Genomic DNA, 24,274 nt, shown 5'->3' on the forward strand with positions numbered 1-24,274 from the left:
AACCATCAAGTTACCACTGATTGGCCAGCTTCTGAGAGACTCAAGGAAAGTGAAAACCCCTTTGGTAGTTGCCTTCACTCTCTTATTGGCTAAGTGACTTGCGGAAGGTGGGGAAACAGGTCCAGAACAAGAGGGAAGGGCCCACCTGTCCCATTCTGGGTACTAGCACGGACTGGGCCAAAGCGGCGGGCGGAGCCAACGAGGAGGGACGGAGGGTGGAAGGATGTCATTGGCAGTCTCTACTGATTTGCCGATGTGCGAATGTCTGTCCTCCCAGAGACTGTTTTGTGGAGAGTAATTGTGCTGTTTTCTCATGGGGGATGTGGGCCTGCACACCCCCTTTTCACCCAACACCTCCTGACTCGGGTACTTGGGACCTGTGAAACGTAGTCGTGCGAGATTTGTCTGCCTTGTTCTGCGTAGTCCCATTCAATTCAAATCATTGCTGCCCCCCCACACACACACACCTCTCACCGCAAGGTAAGTTTGAGACTGTTTCTCAGTATATCCTTGGATTCAGTAGTATTTTGCCCTCTGACCAGGGATAACTGAGCCTACTCACACTTTCCAAGGGCTTCGAGACAATGGCTGCCTAACAGCTGGTAGAATCAGCTGGTTATATCGTGGAGTCAGAGGACCTGATGAGTTCTGATTCAACCCCTTTCAAATCCAGGGACGCTTTACCACTTAGATACATCCTCAGCTCTTTGAGCCAGTCTCTCTTAAATTGCTGAGGCTGACTCTCAGCTTGGGATTCTCCTGCCTCAACCTCCAGGTCGCTGTGATTACAGGCAGGTGCCAATAAGCTTGGCTAGATTTGATTTGGATATTTAATGTCATTGCACTTATTTTCTTCAAAATGGAAAAAAATGGACTAACGATCTCAGGTCTTCAAACTGATTTTATTTAAAAAAAAAAAAAAAAAGTTATCTTCTTGCTGAAGATTCCTAGAGCTAGGCTTTCAGTGTCTCTTCTCCCAAGAGGTAACAAAAGGAGCTGGCAATGCAGTAGCTCAGGAAGGCAGAAGGGCTATATAGCTCCATGTTTTCTCAAGGTGGTGAACTATGCCTCCTCCCCAGAGAAAAACCTAACCCCAGGTCTTAGTGGCAAGAACTCCCTGTAGCTAGTCAGAAAGGACTATATGTAGGAGTCCAAATGTAACCACTTAGCATTTGAGGGTTTTGTTATTTCTTGTGGTGCCAGGGATGGAACTCAGGGCTTCATGTACTCTAGACAAATGCTCCACTGAGCTCCACCCGCAGCTCTCACTCAGCTTCTTTAGTGGAGAATAAAGCTAGACCCCTTTGGATCTTAGGATAATGGGACAGATCTGATTATGCCTGCATCTAAGTGAGGTATGGGAAAACAGAGGCTGGGGGCAGGAGGGTAGAGCAGGAAAGGGCCATAACTTCACTTTATTTGTACTTCCTCTTACACAAAACCATCAAAACAGGAATAGAGAAGGCAGGGAAGAGCTGAAAATTTGTCAAATCCACATGTTCTCAGGGCTATTCCACGAAGCTCTTGAAGCTGAATGCTTGTTGATGTAACTTCAGATCCAGCACTACTAATTTCACACACCCTGGTCTGACGTCTTCACAGATTGGTGACTTGGGCTCTGCAATTTTTAATCCCTTGCCCACCTTGATATAAAGTAGGTAAACAAATGGAAATGCTCCTCTGATGGACAAAGAATTCGTAGATGTACTGCACCCACAGATGTACGGCACCTTCTGTGCTATAGGAGAACCCAAAGCTGCTTCCAAGGCTCTAGACTCTTGCACATAGGGCTAGAGGCCAATAGTATATGAGCGACCTGTGGGGTTGTGAATAGCAGAACAGACTGGTGCTGTCACAGCCCACTCATACCACACCTTCTTGGAATTGCTGCATCTCCAGAAACGCACACAGATGGTCTGGCCTTCACGCACCGTAATGGGCTGCTGTAAGAAGAAAGAAAAGAAGGTTCAGGGTAGAGCTAATGAATTTTAAGTGGCAATGTATCAGGGTAGGTGTGGTAAATGACACAGTAAGCCATTCCAATCCTCATAAAACTTATTTGAAATCTATCAGAATACAGAACAATTGAACATTGAATAAACAATTACCGGTGGAGCTATTGAATAAATAAATGAGTGGATGAGTGCTGTGAATGTGTACAGGGTGCCAGAAAGCATCTATGAAAGAATGCTACTGGGCACAGTGGTATACAATGTACACCTGTAAGGCTCAGAAAGCTGAGACAGGATAGCAAGTTCAAGGCCAGCCTGGGCAATTTAATGAGACTCTGTCGAAAAATAAAAAGGGCAGGGGACATAGCTCAGCAATAGAGTGCCCCTGGGTTCAATCCCCAGTACTTTAAAAAAAAAAAAAAAAGGGTGGGGGGTGGTGATAACCTAGGAGGCCAGGGAGTTTTATCTGACACTAGAAATATTCAAGTAGATCTGAAAGGTGGGTGAAAAGATGAGCAAGGCAAAGAAAAGAGATGTAAAAACCTGAGGCAGGAAAGAAGGAATATTAGAGAAATAAACAAAAAAAGGTACATAGGGCTGAGACAGTGGGAGCCAGGGAACAGCAGCTGAAAAGGTAGCCAAAAACTAAATCATACCAACTCTTACAAGCAGTTTCAGATTCTGACCTTTATCCTATAGGGCATGAAAAGGCATTTAAGTGTTTTAAACAGGAGAACAATAAAATCAGATTTGAGTTTTTAAAACATGACTCTTGCTTTAAGGTAGAGAATAAAAGAGAAGCCAGAGTAGATGCGGGAAGGCCAGGTTGAAGGGTACTGCAGATGACCCTACAAGGACCTATGAGGACCAGAACATCACAACATAGGTCATAGCAAATATCATCCTGAGAAAAGGAAAGAAGCAAACACCAATGGCAGAAATTACTCCTTAACCTAGTCTCCCCCCTCCCCCAATGCCTCCCAGGACAGGGAATTAAACCCAGTGAACTCTACCACTGAGTTAATATCCCCAGCCTCCCAGCCTCTTATTTTTTTTTTTTAAAGAGGGTTTCACTAAGATGCTAAGACTGTCTTGAACTTGCAGTCCTCCAGCCTCAGCACCCCGAGTTACTAGGATTACAGGTATGCCCCACTATACGTGGCCCTACAAAGTTTTAACAGCAATTCCTACCTTAATGGGGAATAGGATGGGAAACCATGAGAACATCCCAGGAGAGTGAGTCTCTGGACGAATACCTGTGCCAACAAAATAAAACAATTGATGTGTGCATGACTATGCCTTTTGCAGAAATTGAAAAGTGTCTCTTCTATGATCATGGAAACAAGTAATCAAAGATTTCCACTGACTCTGGGGCTTACCATGAATCTAAATGAGACATGTACACAAACTCCCCAGACAGCACACCCTAATACCCTAGTCCCCAGACACTCACTCAGAGTGATGTCCTGATAAAGCACAGTCTCAAAGTAGCCTGCAAACCCATGTAGCACAGTGTTCACTTCCACAGGAAACTCCAAGGTACAGTAACGGTTGTTGTCAATCATAGGATCTGATAGGAAAGATTATGGGGGTGATGAGGAATCAGAAGTCCTGGAAAACTTGGACTAAAGCATGAGAAGACCCAAAAGGGAAACCTAGATAGGGCAGACTTAAGAAAGCAAGTGGAGAAAGCAGGAGGGTGGGTGAGCTACTCCAGCTCTAGTCAGGACAACCATGCAGGAACCTACCTCTGTTGGGATGGCTGAAGGTGAAACAGGGCTGGGGCGCAGATAGCTGGTGAAAGTTGTGCAGCCGTACCACATAAGGCATCTCAAACTGGGCCTGTCCCAAGTGAGAGAAAGCAAGAGCTGGAGAAGACAAGACAAGAGATACCTACTTCCCTGAGGGAAAAAGGCTAAAGACCCAGGGACACAGAAAAAGATAAGTTTTACTTCAACCACTTTCCTCCATCCTCAACTTCTCTTTCATCACTTCATCTTTTCCATTGGAAGAAAACAGTACTAAAGAGTATCACTTCCTTCCAGAAGAGAATAGTTTTTTACCTCGGGGTCACGGTCCTTTTCCCGACAGGCTCGGACTTCATTGTACAGCTTGGAGGAAGAGATGGGAGCCAAAAAAGAGGTGTACTCCCCAGGGATGCTCACACCATCATCTGCACAGCAGGAAGGTCAAAATAGGTAAATGGTATATATCTACACTAATCAAAGGTTCAAACTTCCCACATCAAAACTCATAGAAGGGTGTCATCGCCAGGAAGACAGCTTGATATTGTTACATTCACAGACTGGCCTATTCCTAACTTCTTTTTTTTTTTTTTGAAAATAGATTTTTTTTTTTTTTGAGAGAGAGAGAGAGAGAGAAAGAGAGAATTTTAATATTCATTTTTTAGCTTTCGGCGGACACAACATCTTTGTTTGTATGTGGTGCTGAGGACTGAACCCAGGCCGCACGCATGCCAGGCAAGCGTGCTACCGCTTGAGCCACATCCCCAGCCCTCCTAACTTCTCATCATCAGGGATTCTATTTCTAGGCTAATTCATAGAGTCACAGATTAAAATTGAAGAAACCTAAGATACAGTCATGCATTAATAACAAGTTCTGAGATGTACTACTGGGTGATTTCTGTCATTGTGTGAATGTGATAGAGCGTACTTACACAAACTAAGATGGCTATGAAATCACTAGGTGTCATAATCTTATGAGACTACCTCATCTATGCAATCCTTGTTGATGGAAACACTATGTGATACATGACTATATTCTTAGGTTGTGGTTGTGAACTTCTGGGGGGGTCACAAAGTTCCACAAAAATTCCTGATGATGGGCTGAGGTAGAGTGCTTGCCTCACATGCACGAGGACCTGGGTTCAATCCCCAGCACCACAAAAACAAACAACAACAACAAAAATTCCTGATGAAATCAAGCCCAATGTACATATTATACCATATCTCAAGGGAGTCCATTGACCTCAGGTAAAGAATCTCTACTCTATAGTCTACTACTCTTATTTTACAAATCTCTCAGAGAGATGACTTTATTTGCTAAGGGCACATAGGCAGTGAGTTCACTCATATGGATCAAATCATGATTTGATCCAAGTCCAACCCACCTCCCCCTAAATTCTGCAATGTTCTCCAGGTTGCTGCCCCACCCACCATCAAACACCTCATACAACCCAATTTGGAGGCACCTTTCAGAAAGTGCTGTGCTCCATCCAGGCACTCAGGTGACAGTTCATTGTCAGCAAAGGAACCCAGAAGCTCACTGACAATGATGTCTGCTTTCTCTGGAGCCACCCATTCCCGCATGTCTGATGAGACTACTGTCACTTGGCTTCCCCATTCTTCAAACTGCCAGTTCTCTAGCCTGAAACAAGAGATGATGCCGGTGATGATAGTTCTTACGGAAACCTGCCAACAGGAACAAACTTCCCAGCAAGCAAGATGCTACTCACGTCACCACAGCATTTGGGTTCTTCTCCACAGCATACAGCTTTATCCGCCGGTCAGCCTGCTTGGCTGCCCGAAGGGAAGCATTCACCAGGGGACCCCGGCCTGCTCCCAGCACCATTAGAACCCTAAGAAAGGAGAAGAGTCAAGCAGATTTGGCATATAGAGAAAAGGCGCGAAAGTACCTGGAACTGCAGGGAGAACACTCACTGGACATTGGTATCCTTCTCCTCTTCCGGTACTCGGTCTAGCAGACATTTATAGATGGCCTGGGAGAAGAAGAGAAGACCTCATGGCTATAATCCCATCCTCACAGAGGTCATCCAGGCCCTGTGCTTTCCAACCTGGGCCCACACTGTACCTGCTGGTACTGGGAGTATTTGATAGGATCCTTTTCAAATACTTCATATGTCTGAGATTCTAGATTATCCATTAGTGGCTGACAAATGAGAGGAAAAAGACAAAGTAAGTTAGCCAGTTTCTGGCAAGATGATGCACCCAAACATCAAAAACTTCCTACTGTCTCATGAGTTTTGGTAGGATCTGGAGGTATCTAGTATTAAGATATTTTCTACCCCACCACCTGCCTGTCAATGCATCCCAAACCCACCTGGAGTGGAGACTGCAGATAGTCTTCATAGCCCTTGGCAAAGAGTTCATAGGCATTGGGTGGAGGGCGGTTCTGGCTTAAGTATTCCAAGTACTGGAGGTAAGAGCAAAACTCCTTCTCTGAATGGTGGTTGGTGCCTGTGATGATGAACTGCACCTCCAACTATGAGAGAAGTCAGATCATTAGATACAGCCATGAAACCAAGATTCTGAGATATTGTGGTTTATGGCCAAAGAGCCCTATTATGAAATAAGGACAGACCTACAGTTCTCAAATATCTGCCCTAATACCAACAAAAGAAGCAAAATCATCAATAAAATTACAAAGCCATTTTATAGTATATTAAGTATCATACTGGCTCAAAGGGCCACATGGATCCTTGCTGTGTAACTTCCTAAATGAAGATTTCTGCAAAGTTCTCATGAGGTCTTGCTCCTTTTGAAAAGTTTCTGGGGTTCTTACTGACATTTGTCCTTTTTTTTTCTTAACTGAAATTATTCTCCAGAAACCAGAGAAGAAAACAGCCCCATAGGGGTTGGGGGAGAGGGAAAGCAGCTTACATATATAGTCAAGCTAGACCACCTCTAGAACTGTTTCACCCACCTTGAGGAGCCGGAATATCAACCTCTGGTGCACCTTAGAAAGAACAGGAAATCCCTTCTTGTTGGTCAGGAAAATGCTAGTAGGGAGAATGGCTGCTTTGATGGGCTCCCCAAGCCAACGATCAATGACATGATTAGAGGGCAGGTCAGCCCCAATTTCAAGAGCTACACAAGGGAAGAAAGAGACCTATCAACCACTGCCAGTCAAAAGCCTTTCCTTGCTCCTTTGCACAGGATTTGTTTCCTTTTCACAAGTACAAGGCAGATTGAGGCACAGGGAAAGTAATCAAAATGCTCAGTATACATGATAATGTTGACTTTTATTCTCAGGAGGTCATACCATCCCAGGACCCTTATGGACTTACCTACTGCAATCCTCTTGCTATAGTCACATAAAGTCCGGAAGTTGTGCCACCTGTCCAGAGTCAAATACAGAAAAATACTATCAAATGCATATGGCCTACCGATCACCATAGCTCAAGGAGAACTCTTATTAGTTCCACCCTGTACTTCCCCTCATCCTGTACTTTGCCCTGATACAGCAGCAAAGGAGACATACCACATCCAAGTCTTCTCCTCTCCACTGTACTCTTCTGTGTGTGTAGTTGGTGCATTCTCAATTATATCATCTCTCAGGTCCTCTGGTGCCACCAAGGGTACCCGCATCCAGAACTGCACATGAACAGGTAGCCTTTTAGAACTTTGTTTTGAATTAATCCTGTCCAGAAAGTTTCCCCCAATTAAAAAGATTCAGATTGCAAATTAATCCCCTTGTAAGCCTTTCCCAATTTATGATTATGTCTGTATCTTGTACATATATTAAAATATTTAGTTGTAGATGGACACAATACCTTTATTTTTGGTTAGTTTTTTTTTTTTTTTTTTTCAATTTGGTGCTGGGGATCAAACCCAATGCCTTTGTGCATGCTAGGCAAGCGCTCTACCTCTGTGCCACAACTCCAGCCTGTATCTTGTACATATTCTTTTTTTTTTTTTAATATTTTTTAGCTGTTGACTTTTATTTATTTATTTATTTTATATGTGGTGCTGAGAATCTAATCCAGTGCCTCACACTTGCTAGGCAAGTGCGCTACCACTGAGCCACAGCCCCCATATTCTTATATGTACAAAAATCTGCCTTGTCTTTTATTTATGGAAATGATTAACTATAGGCTTCTATATTATTTTAAGGACTGGAGATCAAATCTAGGGCCTTGCAAATGCTAGGCAAGCAGCTGACCACTAAGCTACACCTCCTGCCCTATATATTCTTTGATAGGGGTTAGGGAGAGCAACTGACATTTCAAATGTGCCCAGTACACCACTGAACAGCTGGGCACTGGAAGGTACTTAGTACAGCCTGACTGGCATGATATGCAGCAGGAAAAGAGCCCCACAGCCATACCATGGAGGAATGGTGGCCAGTGTGGATGTGGTTGGTCAAAACTCTGGCCAGGTTTGTATTATCTTCCTGATTAAGGGGCAGCAGGAAAGCTGGAAGACCCAGATATGCCCCAAAATTCAGCTCCTGTAACATAGCCTAGAATGGAGATCAAGAGTAAAAGGTTAAGAGATAACAACCAAATAGTTTTTATTGTACTGTATCTGTTGATTTACCTTGATATGCCAGGCTATGGGGTGTGGGATTACTCTCCCTTCCCAGCTTCATGAGAGACCTACTAATCTTTAGAAAGATTCTGTGGAGAGTTCAAAAGTCTTACCGCCTCGGAGTTCCTGCGGATCTTCTCCACTTTGGAGTCTGGATGAATCCATGGGGAAAGCTTTCCCACAATTAGCGTATTCCAGTCTGCACTCCCCCATCCAAGAAAGACAAAGACTGAATAAGGTTCAGCACTTTTTCAATTTCTAGTTCTTAGCAGGGAACAGAGTAGAGATGAGAGACTTTTGCTATCATAGATATGGGATAGCCTGATGCAGAATAGGGAACTAAGGCTTTTAGCAAGCAGACAAGGAGAAAACAAGAGTTCTCTATATCCCAGGACGAACCAATATATCCAAGTCAGAAAAGGAAGAGTCTGAGGGCCCTGATAAAGCATAAATTGTCACTGCCTCTAATAATTAAAGGACACAGGGGATGGTCCCTACCCCTTCCTGACAGCAGTAGGTCTGATCGTGTCTGGGGGCCAGGCCGATTCTTAGCAGGTTCCTGAGTGAACTCCCTCTTGAAACGCGGGTGGAAGACAGGCATGCAGAGGAAATCAAACCTACAACCACGACAGACCCAGAATCATCATGTAATGTGAGCAGCAGTGCCCAGAGATCCAAGTAACTGGGTTTAGACTATCATGCTTTTGCATAGCCTTTGCAGCTGCCATCATTCACCCCTCTGGGTTGCTGAGTTCAGCCCACCTTGGGGCTGCATTGTGCCTCAACTTTTCCAGAAACACAAACAAGGAAAAGATGAATGAAAAGATGGAAATCTACGCAAAGCAGCATTCTTTCTTTCCTGATGTCACTGCCCTTCCAGGACTATCACGTTCAGATTTGCCCCAGTACTGGCCATGCCTCCCCACTCAAGATTAACCTCTTCTCTCCCTTACCCCCTAACACTTCCTCCCACTCCCAAACAATAATCTCATCCTCCCTAGATTAACTGTGCGCCCTTTTTGAATTTCCCCAACAACTCCCCTGACTTTTGGATTCAGTGACCCTCCACCCCATAAGTTTCTTTCCTCGCGTTCCTGGGGTCGAGGATTCTCCCCTCAAGTAGTAATGGTTTCTCAAGCCCTCATCCCCGATAGAGTCTGCCTTCCTCAGTCCCCGAGTTCGGACCCCGCATTCCACTCGCGGAGGTCCGGCCCTCACCCCTGCTTGGCCACAGCCCCCAATGTGTCAGCTATTTCGGGGACGCAATTCAGGTCCCTCCCGCTGGACACGCGGCTCCCACCAGCACCACCGACCGCCATCGCCGCCATCTTTTCCCTCGCGCTGTCCACGCCGGGATTCCTTGATACTAGTAGCCAATCACAAAGCGGAAAAAGGTCCCCAGGAGGCGGGACGAGTCGCCTTAACAACCAGAGCGTCGTCCACGGCTCCCGAGCAGGAGGCGGAGGGGTGGGGGGACGGCTCCTCCCGCCAATCCGCGGGCTGCACAGTGACGTGCGGTGTGGCTCCCGTAGATCCACCAATCTCAGCTTCTCGTCGGTGACGAGCTCCAGTCTCCCAGAATGCCTCATGTATCCATAGAACCCCACTATGAGACTACACGTCCCATGAAACCCTGCAGTGTAAGCTTGAAGTGTCATCACTGAGCCTAGCGCGATTGTCTCGGGGCCAGTGGCGCAATGGATAACGCGTCTGACTACGGATCAGAAGATTCCAGGTTCGACTCCTGGCTGGCTCGTTGGGACTGGTACTCCTTTATTGCAACCCTATGCACCCATTCTTTCTCTTTTACCGTTCCTTCATTATCTTCTTTCGCTCTGATTTTCATGTCTCAAATTGGTGAGCTCTTCCTGGCACTTCTTTCAAAGGTGTTTCTTGTATCATTACTTAAGTCCATCTGAACGCAGAAAACGAGTTTAGTGGCTGGACCAATTAAATTAGAATTTGCCCCTTTAATGTGCTTCATTTTAAAACAGACTGCGGTAAATTAGCCACTAATTCCTAGTGATTCTCTGTCTCGAACAGAAGATGTAAATAAATACCTACACACACAACACACGCGCACGCATACACACACACACACTTACACTTCAAGATAAAGAAAGGGAATCCATGGCAAAGGATTACAGTGCACAGGATTTGTGGAACTACCTGGAGGGGACTCGGGTTTTTTTTCCATGTGAATAGCTGCTAGAGACACAGAAAAGGAGGAAAAGAATGAAGCTAGGAAAGACCTAGGGAGGATAATGGAGCACCTGAAGGCAGGGAGCCTCACAGGTGTTGAGGGCCCGTAGTGGGGGTTGCAGAGGAGAATACGTACTAGAGTCCCTACACAGGAATTGCTGATAGAATTCAGGGGATGGCTAGCGGGGAGCCCAGAGAAAGAAGTCAGGGGGATGCCCAGGTTTCTGCACAGTAACACAGGCGAGAAACTAGAGTAATGTTTTAGGGAGAATCAGGGTTTGGGTTTGGATATGCTGAATTGAACGTCTAGGGGGCGCTGTGTAATACAGAGTTGCATGAACAGTGATCTGAATCAGACAAGATTTGGAAGTCTCCAGAGGAAAAGCAGTTTGAAGCCATAAGAGTGGATGATCATCGCGGGCCCCGAGGCGGGGGGGGGGGGGGGGGGGGGACAGAGCCCTGTGAAACACAGAAAGGGTGTGGAAAGGATATGCTTTGAGGATATTTATGTAAGTGCCCCAAGAGGATGAAAGTTAGAAAACCAAATAACTAAATGTACTACAAAGGGGTTGGAGGTGCTTTTGTCCCATTTTCAAATCATTATTATATTGTTGTTACCATATCCTTTTCTGCTCCGGGATTCCATGAAGGATACTATGTTACATTTAGTTGTCATGTCTCTTTAGGCTTCTATTGGCTTTGACAATTTCTCAGCTGTCCCTTGTTTTTGATGATTGATAGTTCTGATGAGTACTGGTGAGGTATATTGTAAGATGCCCCTCTTTCGTAGTTTATTTTATGTTTTTCTCATGATTAGACTGGGGTTGTTTGTTTTTAGGAAGGAAGATCAGAGAGGTAAAGTGCCATTTTCGTTACATCATATCAAGAGTACTTGGATAGTAATCACCATGATTTATGACTGTTGATGTTAACTTTTATCACCTGGCAAAAGTAGAGTTTGTCAGCTTTCTCCACTGCGAAGTGATTCTCTCCTTCCCACTTGCCTAACCCCAACTTTCCATACTGTAGTCTTTGGAAGGAAGTTACTATGTATGTCCCATATCTAAGGAAAGGGGAGTTATGGTCCTCTCCTTTAGGGTGGAGTGTCTACAGAATATATTTGGAATTTTTTCCTGAAGGTCTTTCCAGTAGGTAGTTGCCCACAGGAAGTGGATGAGTGCTCTGTGGACATGTTAACAAGTCAAAAGGAGTTGATGAGGAGGCTTGCTGCTTGTTTGCCCGAGTTTTGCCCAACCCAATTCTACATTCATAGAAGACTTATTACATGTTGTTTCTTCTTCAGATGCTAATTATCTGGGTTGTGGACCAACCTGTGCCTCTGGCAGCTCACTTCTGATGTCAAACTGGTGGTTCTGTTGGTTGTTAGTACCCATTCCTGTGAGAGGAAAAGAAGGAAATCTATGAAACAGTTATGTCAGTTTTTCTGCCAGTTAAAATAATTTTCAAAAGGCTTTGTCTAAAAAAAGAAAGAAAGAAAAAGCCAGGCTGGGGCTGTAGCTCAGTGGCAGAGTGCTTGCCTAAAGCATGTGTGAGGCATTGGGTTCAATCCTCAGCATTACAAAAAAATAAACAAAATAAAGGCATTCTGCCCATCTACAAAAAAAAAAAAAAAAAAAAAAAAAAAGCTTAAAATGTTTAACTGACAAAGTAAGTTTACATGGGCTGAATTTCATTTGTCTGTGTTGTCCTTGTTTTTTCATTCAAAATGGCCTCAGCCATGTGGCAAGCATCATGCTGAATAGTTCACAGTAATTCCAAACCACATTACTCCCATTCTTTGCTACAGAGCTTTCATAGGCTATTTAAAAAAAAAAAAAAAAAAAGTATGTAAGTGGGGGTTTGCCTATCTGAGCTGTAGAGAAGCAAGAAGGGAAAGACTGAAAAAGAAACAGAATCTCTTATAGGACTTGGCTGCATGTACTAGGCTTTAAGTCAAAAAGTTGGTGACATTGATCTTATGCTCTGCTTCCGTCTGCTCTGCCCTCCACACTGAACTCTGAAGCATGTGAATTACTGTTGTAGATAGAATGTAGGCCTTTGCTGGGATGAAGATTCACACAGAGGGCAAATGCTTTGGTTACTTTTTCCAGTAGGAGCCAGTGACCAACAGGCCAGAGAGCATTAGAGATTTTTTTGGAAGGGAAGGAGTACTTTATTCTCAGATAATTCTCCCACCAAGCCTGCCAGTATTCCTTGCCTTCACGCCCAGTTCTATCTGATCCCCATTTTTTGGTCTTTGTGTAAACACCCCCAGTCCATTGTAAAGCCTCTTTTCATCTTTTGTTGTGCTCACCTTCTCCCTCAGTACTTGCCTCTCCACCAGACCCACCTCTGTTCACCTAGCTCACCTCAGTGCCTGTCCAGCCCGCCACACTCTTCAACAACACAATAACAGCAGGTTTGACCCTCCTACTGCTCCAAATTGCTTCTTCACAATCAAAGCTGTCCTCTAGCTACAAAGTGGCAGAGTTACTGAGGCAAAATAATCTGTGCCAATTTGCATTTTCTTCCTTGTCATCTCTATTATATGGTATTTATCTGTCAAAATGAATAGAAAAAGCAGGCACTGTTCTGAACATAGAAAAAGATGGAAAACTACTCAATTTATTTATGAAACCAGAACATTCCTAATATCAAAACCTATCAGAATAGCACCCCAAAAAAGCTATTGGCCAGTCTCACTTATGGATATAAAGTAAAAATCCTAAAATATTTAGAATTAATACAAAATTTAACAATGTATTAACATAATAAATCCAATTAGGATTTACCCCAGGACTTAACACAGGTTAGGTGTAAAGAAATTTATATAATGGGTCAAAAATAAACAAGGCAAGTAGTGGTGGTGGTGCACATCTGTAATCCAAGCTACTCAGGAGGCTGAGGAGGTAGGAGGATTATGAGTTTGAGGCCAGCCTTAGCAACTTAGTGAGACTCTATTTCAAATAAAAAATAAAAAGAGTTTGGGAATGTAATTCAATGATAGTGTGTCCTTTAATCACCAGTACTACCAAAATAAAAAAATTGATCCTTTTTAATAGCCAAAGAATAAAGCATATTAAGTCAGTTTTATTTTCTTTTTTTTTTTTTTTAAAGAGAGAGAGAGAGAGAGAGAGAGAGAGAATTTTTAATATTTATTTTTTAGTTCTCGGCGGACACAACATCTTTGTTTGTATGTGGTGCTGAGGATCGAACCCGGGCCGCACGCATGCCAGGCGAGCGCGCTACCGCTGAGCCACATCTCCAGCCCTCAGTTTTATTTTCTAAAAACATTCTTTTAAAAAATATATTCTTTAGTTGCCAATGGACTTTTTATTTTATTTCTTTATTTATATGTGGTGCTAAGGATCAAACCCAGGGCCTCACACATGCCAGGCAATCGCTCTACTACTAAGCCACAACCCCAGTCCTATAAACATTCTTAATAGTCTGAATATTTGCATATTCTTCATATATACATATATCTATATAAACTCAACAACTCAGGTAAAGATGAAATAAGAATGTCTAGTCTCATAACTAAATAATCTTAGTATTCTGAAAAGTTCAATACAATGAAACTGGAAATAGAAAAAAGAAGTTATAAATTTTGGAATGGGAGAAGTAAATTTATCATTGTCTGCAGATGATATGATTGAATGCATAGAAAATCTGTGAGAATCGATTTTTAAGTGATGAGAATAATACAATGCAGAGAAGTCAGGTGATGCAGACAAATGTGAATCTGTAGCCTTCTTATATACCAAGAAACACTTAGAAGACATAATTAATAAAAATATCTAGACTGGGAATGTAGCTCAGTGGTAAAGCATTTGCCCAGCATGTGTAAGGCCCCGGGTTTGATCCCCAACAATGTAAAATAAATAAATGAAAAGATCCCAGTAACATCTTAGCTAGGGGTATTGCCTGTGGAGTGGATGAGTTTAAAGCCTTGTTCATCCATGTACTAACCAAGTGAATGTAGCCTCTGGCTTCACGTTCCTCATTCATAAAATAGGAATGTAAATAGTAATTCTTATCTCAAAAAAGTTGTTATAAAGATGAAATTATTAATATAGTGAAGTTTTTAGACTCTACTCTGCACATGGTAAACTTTCAATATACGTTAGCTATTGTTACTAGGATTTTCCCTATCCACAATGATAAAAGTAACATCAAGATGAAATACTTAGTTGTAACTTTCTGAAAAAAATGTTAGGAACCTATATAAGCAAAATTACAAAATTTTGCTGAAAGATATAATAGAAGTCTGAAAAATTGGAGAAATAAACCTTATTCTTAGAAAAAAAATGAATCCTATAAAATTGTCAGTGCTTGCTCAAGTAATTTCTCACTTTTACAACATTCAATCATGATTTTAATGGAATCTTTTGTTACTTGATAAAAATAATTTTACTGTACATCTGCAATAAAATCAGACAAGAAAAGCAAAGAAAACTCAAAAAGAGAGAAGGAAATCTCAAATTTTTAGCTCTTTACCTCAAACACTGTGAAACAAATAATATACAAACAAATAAACAGTTACTGTAGTTGGTAAAAAATAGAATAAAAGAGCCAAATCAATAGCCCAGAAATAGGCTGGTTATATGTATGATTAAATATATGAATTTAATTTGTGATAATAATAACAGCAAACATTAATTAACCTATTATTTTGTGTCAAATTGTGTGAAAAACACTTTATATTCACAAGAACCCTGGCAGATAGGAAGTGCTTTTTTTTCTATGGATGCAGGAACTAGAGCTGGAGAATCTTTGATCTTTTTTTCTTTTCTTTAATATTTTTTAGTTGTCAATGGACCTTTATTTTATTTATTTATATGCGGTGCTAAGAACCAAACCCAGTGCCTTGCTCGTGCTAGGCAACTGCTCTACCACTGAGCCACAACCCCAGCCCCAGAACCTTTGATCTTAACATTAAAACATCATCATGGGGCACAGTGGCACACGCCTGTAATCCCAGAGCTCAGAAAGATGAGACAGAAGGATTGCAAATTCAAAGCCAGCCTCAGCAACTTAGTGAGGCCCTAAGCAACTCAGTGAGACCCTGTTTCTAAATAAATACAAAAAAGGGCTGGGGTGTGGCTCAGTAGTAGAGCACTCCTGAGTTCAATCCCCAGTACCCCCCCAAAAATAAAAAACAACATCTATAAATTCCCTTCTAGGATGCTACCATAGACAACCTTCACAAACTAGGACAAAGATTAAGAGAAATCTTTTTTTTTTTTAAGAGAGAGAATTTTTAATATTTATTTTTTAGTTTTCGGTGGACACAACATCTTTATTTTATTTTTATGTGATGTTAAGGATTGAACCCAGCGCCCCGCATATGCCAGGCGAGCACACTTTTATTCTTTTTTAAAGCATTAAAAAATGAATAAAATCAAGGCACTTGCAGGTAAATGGAGTTGGAGAATATTATGTTAAGCAAAGTAAGCCAGTCACAAAAAACCCAAAGGCCGAATGTTTTCTCTGATAAGTGGATGCTTACCTCTGTAGTGGGAGGCATGGAAGGAATGGAGGAACTCTGGATAGGACAAAGGGGAGAGAGGGCAAGAGAGGGGTCATGAGGGTAGGAAAACTGGTGGAATAAGATGGACATCATTACCCTGGTACATGTATGATGACACGAATGGTGTGGCTCTACTTTGTATATAAAACCAAAGAAATGAAAAATTGTGCTCCATTTGTGTACCATGAATCGAAATGCATTCTGCTGTCAGGTATAACTAATTAGAACAAATAAATAAATATTTTTTTCAGAAATCAATGTTGTCAAAGAAAATGTAATTATATAGAGAAATGCTGGGGCTGGGGATGTGGCTCAAGCGGTAGCGCGCTCGCCTGGCATGCGTGCGGCCCGGGTTCAATCCTCAGCACCACATACCAACAAAGATGTTGTGTCCGCCGAGAACTAAAAAATAAATATTAAAAATTCTCTCTCTCTCTCTCTCTCTCTCTCCTCTCTCACTCTCTCTTAAAAAAAAAACATTTAAAAAAAAAAAAAAAGAGAAATGCTCACAATATACCATTAATCGGTGGTTCACACCTGTAATCCCAGTGACTCAGGAAACTGAAGCAGGAAGATCATAAATTCAAGGCCAACCTCAACAACTTAGTGAGGCCCTGTCTCAAAAAAAAAAAAAAAAAAAATTAAAAAAGACTGGAGATGTAGCTCAGTGGTAAAACGCACCTAGGTTCAATTCCCTAGTGCACACACAAACACACAGAAAGCCATTAAATGACAAAGATTACAAATTGTACATGCAGAATTACCTCAACTATGGAAAAAATCATCTTTTCTCTCAATTTTCAATATTGAGCATGATAAAATATTATAGACAGCATTTTTAAAGTATGTATTACACTTATGCTCTCTTTTTTGACAGTACTAGGCATGAAACCCAGAGCCTCATACATGCTATGCAAATGCACTCTACCACTGAACTACATCCCAAGTCCTTTTTTTTTTTTTTTTTTCTTTTTAGTCAAGTTCTTTTTAAAATTTGCTTTTGAGTCAAGGTCTCACTACTCACTAAGTTGCCCAGGCTGACTTCGAACTTGGGATTTTCCCGCATGAGTGGGTAAGTGGCTAGAATTACAGGCATGCACTATTGTGCTGTTTCTTTCTAGTTTACATCCCTTCTTTCAAAGGTCTACCCAATGGCGCTGGGGATGTGGCTCAGCGGTAGCGCGCTCGCCTGGCATACGTGCGGCCCGGGTTCGATCCTCAGCACCACATACAAACAAAGATGTTGTGTCTGCCGAGAACTAAGGTAAAAATGTTTAAAAAAAAAAAAAACAAAAACAAAAAAACAAAGGTCTACCCAATGCCCTTCTCTGTAGGCTTCTGTAGCTGTCCAAGCTTCAGCAGTTACTCTCATATCATAGCAATAATATGGTAGTCCTCCTAGCCAGATTAATATTTATTAAGCTCTACTCATGCAAGAACTTTAAACATATTATCTCAATCCTCATGATTAAATTGTGAAGTAGAAATTATAAATATACTCATTTTGTAGACGAGAAAACTGAAGTGTGTCTTGAACAAATTAATGCTTCAATTAAATGGAAGAGCCATAATAAGAAATCTGGTTCTTCTGATTCTCAGAGAATTTATTTTTCTTTTATGATAGCATTTGCCAATGTGGTCCAAGGTTCAAAATGTGCATTAATACCTCCTATGTGAATATATGAGGCAAGATTCTCTTTATTTGCTTCCGCCTAAGCTGCATATTTCCACAAAGAGAAGCAGATATGAGAATCTAGCTGCTTCTATTAAGGCAGATATCAAAGAGATTTGCTAAAATATGAAACAATTCCACTCTCTTCTCTCTCTCTTTTGGAAAATTGTTTTTATTAAAATGTATTATTTATGTTAGCATGCAATGGACTTTTTTTTAAGAGAGAGGGAGACAGAATTTTTTAATATTTAGTTTTTGGTGGACAAAACATCTTTATTTTATTTTTATGTGGTGCTGAGGATCAAACCCAGCGCCCCGTGCATGTCAGACGAGCACACTACCACTTGAGCCACATCCCCAGCCCCAACATGCAATGGACTTTTAAAAACAAATGATTTTTTTTTTTTGTACCAGGGATTGAACTCACAGGCACTGACCACCAAGCCAAATTACCAGCCCTATTTTGTATTTTATTTAGAGACAGGGTCTCACCAAGTTGCTTAGTATTTCACTGTTGCTGAGATTGACTTTGAACACACTATCCTCCTGTCTCAGCCTCCCCAGCTGCTGGGATTATAGGCATGCGCCACTGCACCCTGCTAATGAATAAATATTTTAAGTATTCTAGCTTTAATTTTTAATGTAGGAAATATCTATAGATAAAACTTATAAAAACAAAAGCTCTTGGGAGGCTGGGGCTCAGAGGTAGCACACATGCCCGGCAGGTATGAGGCATTGGGTTCTATTCTCAGTACCACATATAAATAAAATAAATAAAGGGCTATCAACAACTAAAAAAAAAAAAGCTCTTTTTTTTAACTGATAAAATTTTTTATTTCACTTTTGAGTTTTTACACTTTTCCTGATTATTCTGTGTAAGGTGAAACTAGAACTGTTTAAAAGACATACACAAATCTAGTACATCAATAACCGGGGATTTTTGTTTTTTGCTATACTATTTTCACAACCACAGGTGTGTTTGCTAGGCAATATAACCATCACAGAAGCAAACACTAGGCAGAATACTGGTAAGGAAAACAAAGCAGAGAGCTACCAGATATACAGACAGCTTGGTTCCACATTCACTACTGCATTTTCAAGTGCCAAGTATTAACTGCACATTTTTGTTCAGCTAGAAAGAAAAGGATTTTATTTTTAGGTTTTTTTTTTGGTTTGTTTTAAATCAGTGCATGAATTTTTCTTTTCTCATTTCAGCAGATGGACAAACAGATGAACTCTACAGCTGTATGGAATGTTAAGGGTAAGGGGTGATACTGTGAGACTGATAGGCTTGGCTATTCTAGATTCTCTCCTTTGCAGTGCCCATGCAACTTCCAGGCATTATAGGGTCTTTTTTTTTTTTTTTTTTTAATTTCAGTGTTTATTTTTTAGTTCTCGGCGGACACAACATCTTTGTTGGTATGTGGTGCTGAGGATCGAACCCGGGCCGCACGCATGCCAGGTGAGCGCGCTACGCTTGAGCCACCTCCCCAGCCCAACATTATAGGGTCTTGTGTAGACATGTCTGATAACTGAGCTGGATGGAGATCTGGTGATAGGCACTAACGAGCATTATCAGGGTTGGTTGTAATAAAGGGAAAAATCATTAAAAAACACTTTTTTGATTCAGATTGTGATATGACTGAAGAGCAACAATTGTGCTGAGAACTGGAGGAAGACAGGGATATGGTGTGAGAAGCTCTTCTCAACTCTGAAGCAAGCTTTACTCACCAAAATGCTCACCACTGTCTTGCGCCCCCTGTCCACACGGCATAAAAAGTAAACAAAAGATACAGATTTCCAAAGGACTCTTTAGAGTCCTAAAAAATTATTAGGAGAGTAAAGCAGTCCTGAGACCAAAACAATTGAGAACATCTGCTTTACAACCACCTGCCTCCAACTTCCAATATTTTAGATAGGTCAAATGTGCTTCTTAACATAGTGATGGCTATTCAAGTTTGCCTGGTAAGTGCCCTAAAGAAGTTGTAACAAAGTGTTTGTGGGGACTTAAACAGTAGTGAGAACTTTTCTAACTGGAATGATATTAGCAAAGCAGAATTTGAGATGGGTCTCAAAGGTGACAGGATTTTATGAGAAGAGTTCCCTCTAGAAACAAGCACAGGAAAGCATGAAGTGGTAAATGGGCCCATCACAGATTTTAGTGTGCTAGTGGGGTGGGTCCATCAGGGATTTTAGTGTGCAAGCAGGGTGGAAGATTGGAAAACGGGACTACACCTTGAAGGCTTGAATCCATAGCTAAACCATGTGAACTGTTTGGTATGTAATGGGGAGATCTGAAGTATGGTTTTTAAGGGGTTTTTGTTGTTTTGGGTACTGGCAATTGAACCCAGAGGTATTTTATCACTGAGCTACATCCTAGCCCTTTTTAAAATTTGAGACAGGACCTAAATTGCTGAGGTTGGTTTCAAACTTGGGATCCTCCTGCTTCAGCCTCCCAAGTTGCTGGAATTACAAGTGTGCATTATTGTGCCTGACTCACCTGAGTATTTTGATCAGAGAAATGACAAAATGAAGTTAAAATTATAAAATATTTATGAAAAGAAAACCAAAGTCATCATGAAAGTTGAGGTGGCAGTGATACGCATATTAGGTGGGAAGAGAGGCAGTCAGGACAATTTGCAGGGACTCAAAATGAGGACCCGAGTAGGTTGGGGCAGTGGAGGGGAAAGATGGCCATTGGCTGTGCTAGCTCATCTCTTAGGAATGTAGGTCTAGGACACTGGCGAAGTCTTCTGCTTCAGGGACTGGCCACACTTTGTCAGCTCAATGCTTCCATTTGTTAGCAGGCTCTATGTAACTTCAAGTCCCCGGTATTTCACTAGAGACCAGTATTTAGGTTGCACTGTCAATGTACATGGAAGGATAGTGCTTTCCAGTGGTATAGGGGTATTCATCTGATGTATGGAGCCATCCCTTCCATCCATCAGGAAACCCGGAAGGCCAAATCCATACATATGATGTTGCTTTGAGGGTGTATGTTTGGATCCAAGCATCAGAGGGTCTTTAGGGCTGCAGATTCTGGAGCCAGACTTCCTGAGTTCATGCCAGAGCTTTTCAATTTATCATCTTTGTGTCTTTCTACACCTTACTTAGTTTTCCCTATTGTAATGGAAGACAGTAATACTATTTAATTTCAAAAGTTTACTAATATAATTAAATGACCTACTACATGCAGAATGCTTAAGAAATCATATCTGATATCTAATAAAGTTTCAAACCCATCCCTCAGTGCTGGGAATCAAACTCAGGGCCTCACATTTGCTAGGTAAATGCTCTACCATTGAGCTATATTCCCAGCCCTTTTTGTTTTATTTGAAAACAAATAAAACAAAGGCTGACCTTTACCTTCAAGTCCTCTTGCCTCAGCCTCCCAAGTAGCTAGGCTTACAGGCATGTGCCACCACACCAGGCTTCAAAATTCTTGTTTTATGGAGAGGAATTGCAACCATGGATTTTTCCTGTCCCCAGTGTAACTATTCTCTCTGGTGACCTAACTCAGATCCCTCGTTCAGCGTCCATTTCAAACAAGTTAGAGCTAGATAAAAACTGAAATACTGGGGCTAGGGATGTGGCTCAAGTGGTAGTGCGCTCGCCTGGCATGCGTGCGGCCCAGGTTCGATCCTCAGCACCACATACAAACAAAGATGTTGTGTCCTCCGAAAACTAAAAAATAAATATTAAAATTCTCTCTCTCTCTCTCTCTCTCTCTCTCTCTCTCTCTAAAAAAAAAAACTGAAATACTAGTTTGATAGTGAATTTAATATGTTGACTTGGCCAGTTTATTACAGTGCCCAGATTGTATAGATTCAGCTTGACATGATTGCTGCCATCTTGAAGTTTAACTGCCATGATTGTCCCTGAGTGCTTCTAGTCTGTTTTTCCTGTATAGTTTCCCAGAAAACTATAAATAGACAAAGCCATTAGAGTGGTATGTGGAGCTTTACAATCAGACCCTGGCTCCAGGAATGTGCCTGACTGATATTAGCTTAAGATAAACTAGGTACATTCCAGCTGGGATGAAATCGCTTTTGTCCTAACACATACATACACCCCTTTTTCTCACCCAAATGGCAGGGATCCAATTGGCCTTGTTGCCACCCGGGACCCTGATTTAATTAGGAAGTCCCCCCCCATAAATTGCACTCTGCTATCCTTGATCTAACTTGATCTATCTGTCCCTTCAGTTTCACAGCACCTTGAAGACAGTCCTCTGACACTAAGACTGGATTGTTCTAGAACACAGATATTTCATCAAACATTTATCTATATGTTGCAGTGAAGGTGTACTATAGATGAAGTTAGGTGTACTATAGATGAAGTTAACACCTGCAATCAGTTGACTTTAGTAAAAGAGATTACCCTTGATAATGTGGGTGGGTTTCATCCAATTAGTTAAGGCCTTTGGGGGGTACAAGGAGTAATAGCAATTGAATCCAGGGGTACTTTACTAGTGAGCTACACCCCCCAATCCTTTTTATTATTTTTTTAGATGGGGCCTCGCTAAGTTGCTGAGAGTAGCCTCGAATTTGTGATCCTTTTGCCTCAGCCTCCAGAGTCACTGGGATTATAGGCATATGCCACTGCACCCAGCCAGTTAAGGCCTTTTAAGAACAAACTGAGTGTTCCTGAAGAAGAAATTCTGCCTCAAGATTGCAGCATCACTTCTGCCTGTCTCTAGCCTGCCAGCCTGTCCTACAGATTTCAGACTTTCCAGCCCTCACAATCATGTGAGTCCAATCCATATCAAGTTCAATTTCTCCTGAGAACCTTGACCTTACTCTCTGGATAACCCTTTTCTAAACCCTAAGTAGTTTATTTGCTTTTGGTTACATGTTCTTTCTTCAGCCAGGCTTTGTACATTTAGGTCTTTCTAAACTTCAGCTGCATTTTCCTGACACCAGACTTTAGCACTTAGGCAGGACCTTAGCCATTCAAATACAAACCATCTTTTAGGGTAAACTATTTCTTTTTTTAAAAATATTTTTAGTTGTAGATGGACACAATACCTTTATTTTGTTTATTTAGTTTTATGTAGTGCTGGGGATCGAACCCAAGGCCTCACATGCTATGGAAGCACTCTACCACTGAGCTACAACCCCAGCCCCCTTAGGGTAAACTATTTCTACAATTGCTAATCTAGTCCATTATGTATTGACTCCTTTACCTCCACTATTTCAAAGTATAAGAAACCTATTGGTTCCTTGAACAAACTTAGTCTAAATCCTTCAAAATGGGTAACAAGAAGAAAGCCTTCCTGTATGAGGAGCAGCACAGCATGGCTGGACCCCAGGAATTCCGCTCTTCTTTGGAGATGTCCAGATTGGCCTCTAGGGGGCGCTGAGTTCCCAATATATCGTGGCAGGGTCATTTCTCAGCGTACCTCCACAATGAGCCTTCCTTGATTACACAAGCAGATTTTGTTTGTCCAAGAAGCCCAGAGTTTCCTCATCCAGAGCAATCCTACTCCAAGTTCTATAGGTGATTTCCTTCACTCTCATCCAAGGGAAAGATCAAGACTTATCAGATGTGGTAAGAGGCAAGTGAAGGGTTTGACTTTGAAAGAGTAAAGAGGCAGCACCTGTAATAAGTGTATGTATACACATTTATATATTTTTAAAAAATATATATCTATATATACTCAACAAAGCATATTTGCAATTGGGCAATCTGGAAACAATCTAAATATCTATCATGAAGAGAATGGTTAAATTATGATGCAACCATACTCTGATGATCATATTCACTACTATCTGGCACTATACATACCAAATCACTCTGGTTACTCTGAGGAGGTAGGCTGGGCTGGGGTAATGGGATGTGTGCTGGGGGTGGTGAGTGTGAGCATGTGTGGTCCAATGTTTTTCTATCATATATACTTCTATTTTTTCTTTCTTACAAGGCATATGTTTTTGTTTTTAAGTGATAAAGATTTTTTAATAATAGTTGGTGCAGAATTGTTGCAGAAAAATGTTTCATTTTCTTGAAGATATTAAAAATAGGCTGGCCACGTTGGCACATGCCTGTAATCCCAGTGGCTTGGGAGGCTGAGACAGGAGGATTGAAAGTTCAAAACCAGCCTCAGCAATGGTGAGGTGCTAAGCAACTCGGTGAGACCCTGTTCCTAAATAAAATAAAAAATAGGACTGAGGATGTGGCTCAGTGGTAGAGTGTCCCTGAGTTCAATCTCCAGTACCAAAACCAAAACAAAACAAAAATATATTAAAAATAGCTCACTGTCCATCTCCATGCTGTTTTAGGGAGATAGAGTGGGAATCACTGCCTTGTAAACCATTTTGTTTTCTCAGCCAGCTGGAAATCTAAACACACTTAAACCCCAGCTCTCATGTCTCAATTGAAACTATAAAAGATCTTACTTAAATTTCTGTCACATTAACACTTTAAATGAAATTTTTACAGGTGGGGTGGCGCATGCCTGTAATCCCAGCAACTTGGTTCAAGGCCAGCCTCAGCAAGTTCAAGGCCAGCCTCAGCAAGTTCAAGGCCAAACTGGGCAATTTAGCAAGACCTTGTTTCAAAATAAAAAATATAAAGGGCTGGTGATATAACTCAGTGGTAAAGTATCCCTGGGTTCAATCCCCAGTGA

The 24,274-nt window shown here is 41.6% G+C and overlaps 1 protein-coding gene and 1 non-coding gene across 2 annotated transcripts; one reads left to right on the top strand and one right to left on the bottom strand.

Moving 5' to 3' along the window:
• Positions 1 to 1,387: 1,387 nt before the first annotated feature.
• On the bottom strand, positions 1,388 to 9,601 carry Prmt5 (protein arginine methyltransferase 5). Its single transcript, XM_026406085.2, has 17 exons — positions 9,461 to 9,601; positions 8,741 to 8,859; positions 8,356 to 8,441; positions 8,040 to 8,174; positions 7,194 to 7,306; positions 7,000 to 7,049; positions 6,636 to 6,799; positions 6,033 to 6,194; positions 5,784 to 5,861; positions 5,633 to 5,691; positions 5,428 to 5,550; positions 5,164 to 5,339; positions 4,016 to 4,125; positions 3,701 to 3,794; positions 3,406 to 3,522; positions 3,144 to 3,208; positions 1,388 to 1,943 (listed from the first exon to the last, which is right to left on the bottom strand). Exons 1-17 carry the CDS (start codon positions 9,568 to 9,570, stop codon positions 1,791 to 1,793), a joined length of 1,914 nt encoding a protein of 637 aa, XP_026261870.2. The 5' UTR covers positions 9,571 to 9,601; the 3' UTR covers positions 1,388 to 1,790.
• Positions 9,602 to 9,925: 324 nt separating this feature from the next.
• On the top strand, positions 9,926 to 9,998 carry Trnar-acg (transfer RNA arginine (anticodon ACG)). The gene has a single exon. It is a non-coding gene; the product is annotated as a tRNA-Arg (tRNA).
• The last annotated feature ends 14,276 nt before the right edge of the window (positions 9,999 to 24,274 follow it).

Source organism: Urocitellus parryii, chromosome 6 (assembly GCF_045843805.1).
Source record: "Urocitellus parryii isolate mUroPar1 chromosome 6, mUroPar1.hap1, whole genome shotgun sequence".
NCBI lineage: Eukaryota > Metazoa > Chordata > Mammalia > Rodentia > Sciuridae > Urocitellus > Urocitellus parryii.

Excerpts from the sequence above, each read along its gene's own strand:
- Prmt5 (XM_026406085.2), bottom strand. The coding sequence starts at position 9,570 with ATGGCGGCGATGGCGGTCGGTGGTGCTGGTGGGAGCCGCGTGTCCAGC. Across the intron at positions 6,195-6,635 it reads TGATATTCCGGCTCCTCAAG|TTGGAGGTGCAGTTCATCAT; the intron begins GTGGGTGAAACA and ends CTTCTCTCATAG. Across the intron at positions 5,862-6,032 it reads ATCTGCAGTCTCCACTCCAG|CCACTAATGGATAATCTAGA; the intron begins GTGGGTTTGGGA and ends CTCATTTGTCAG.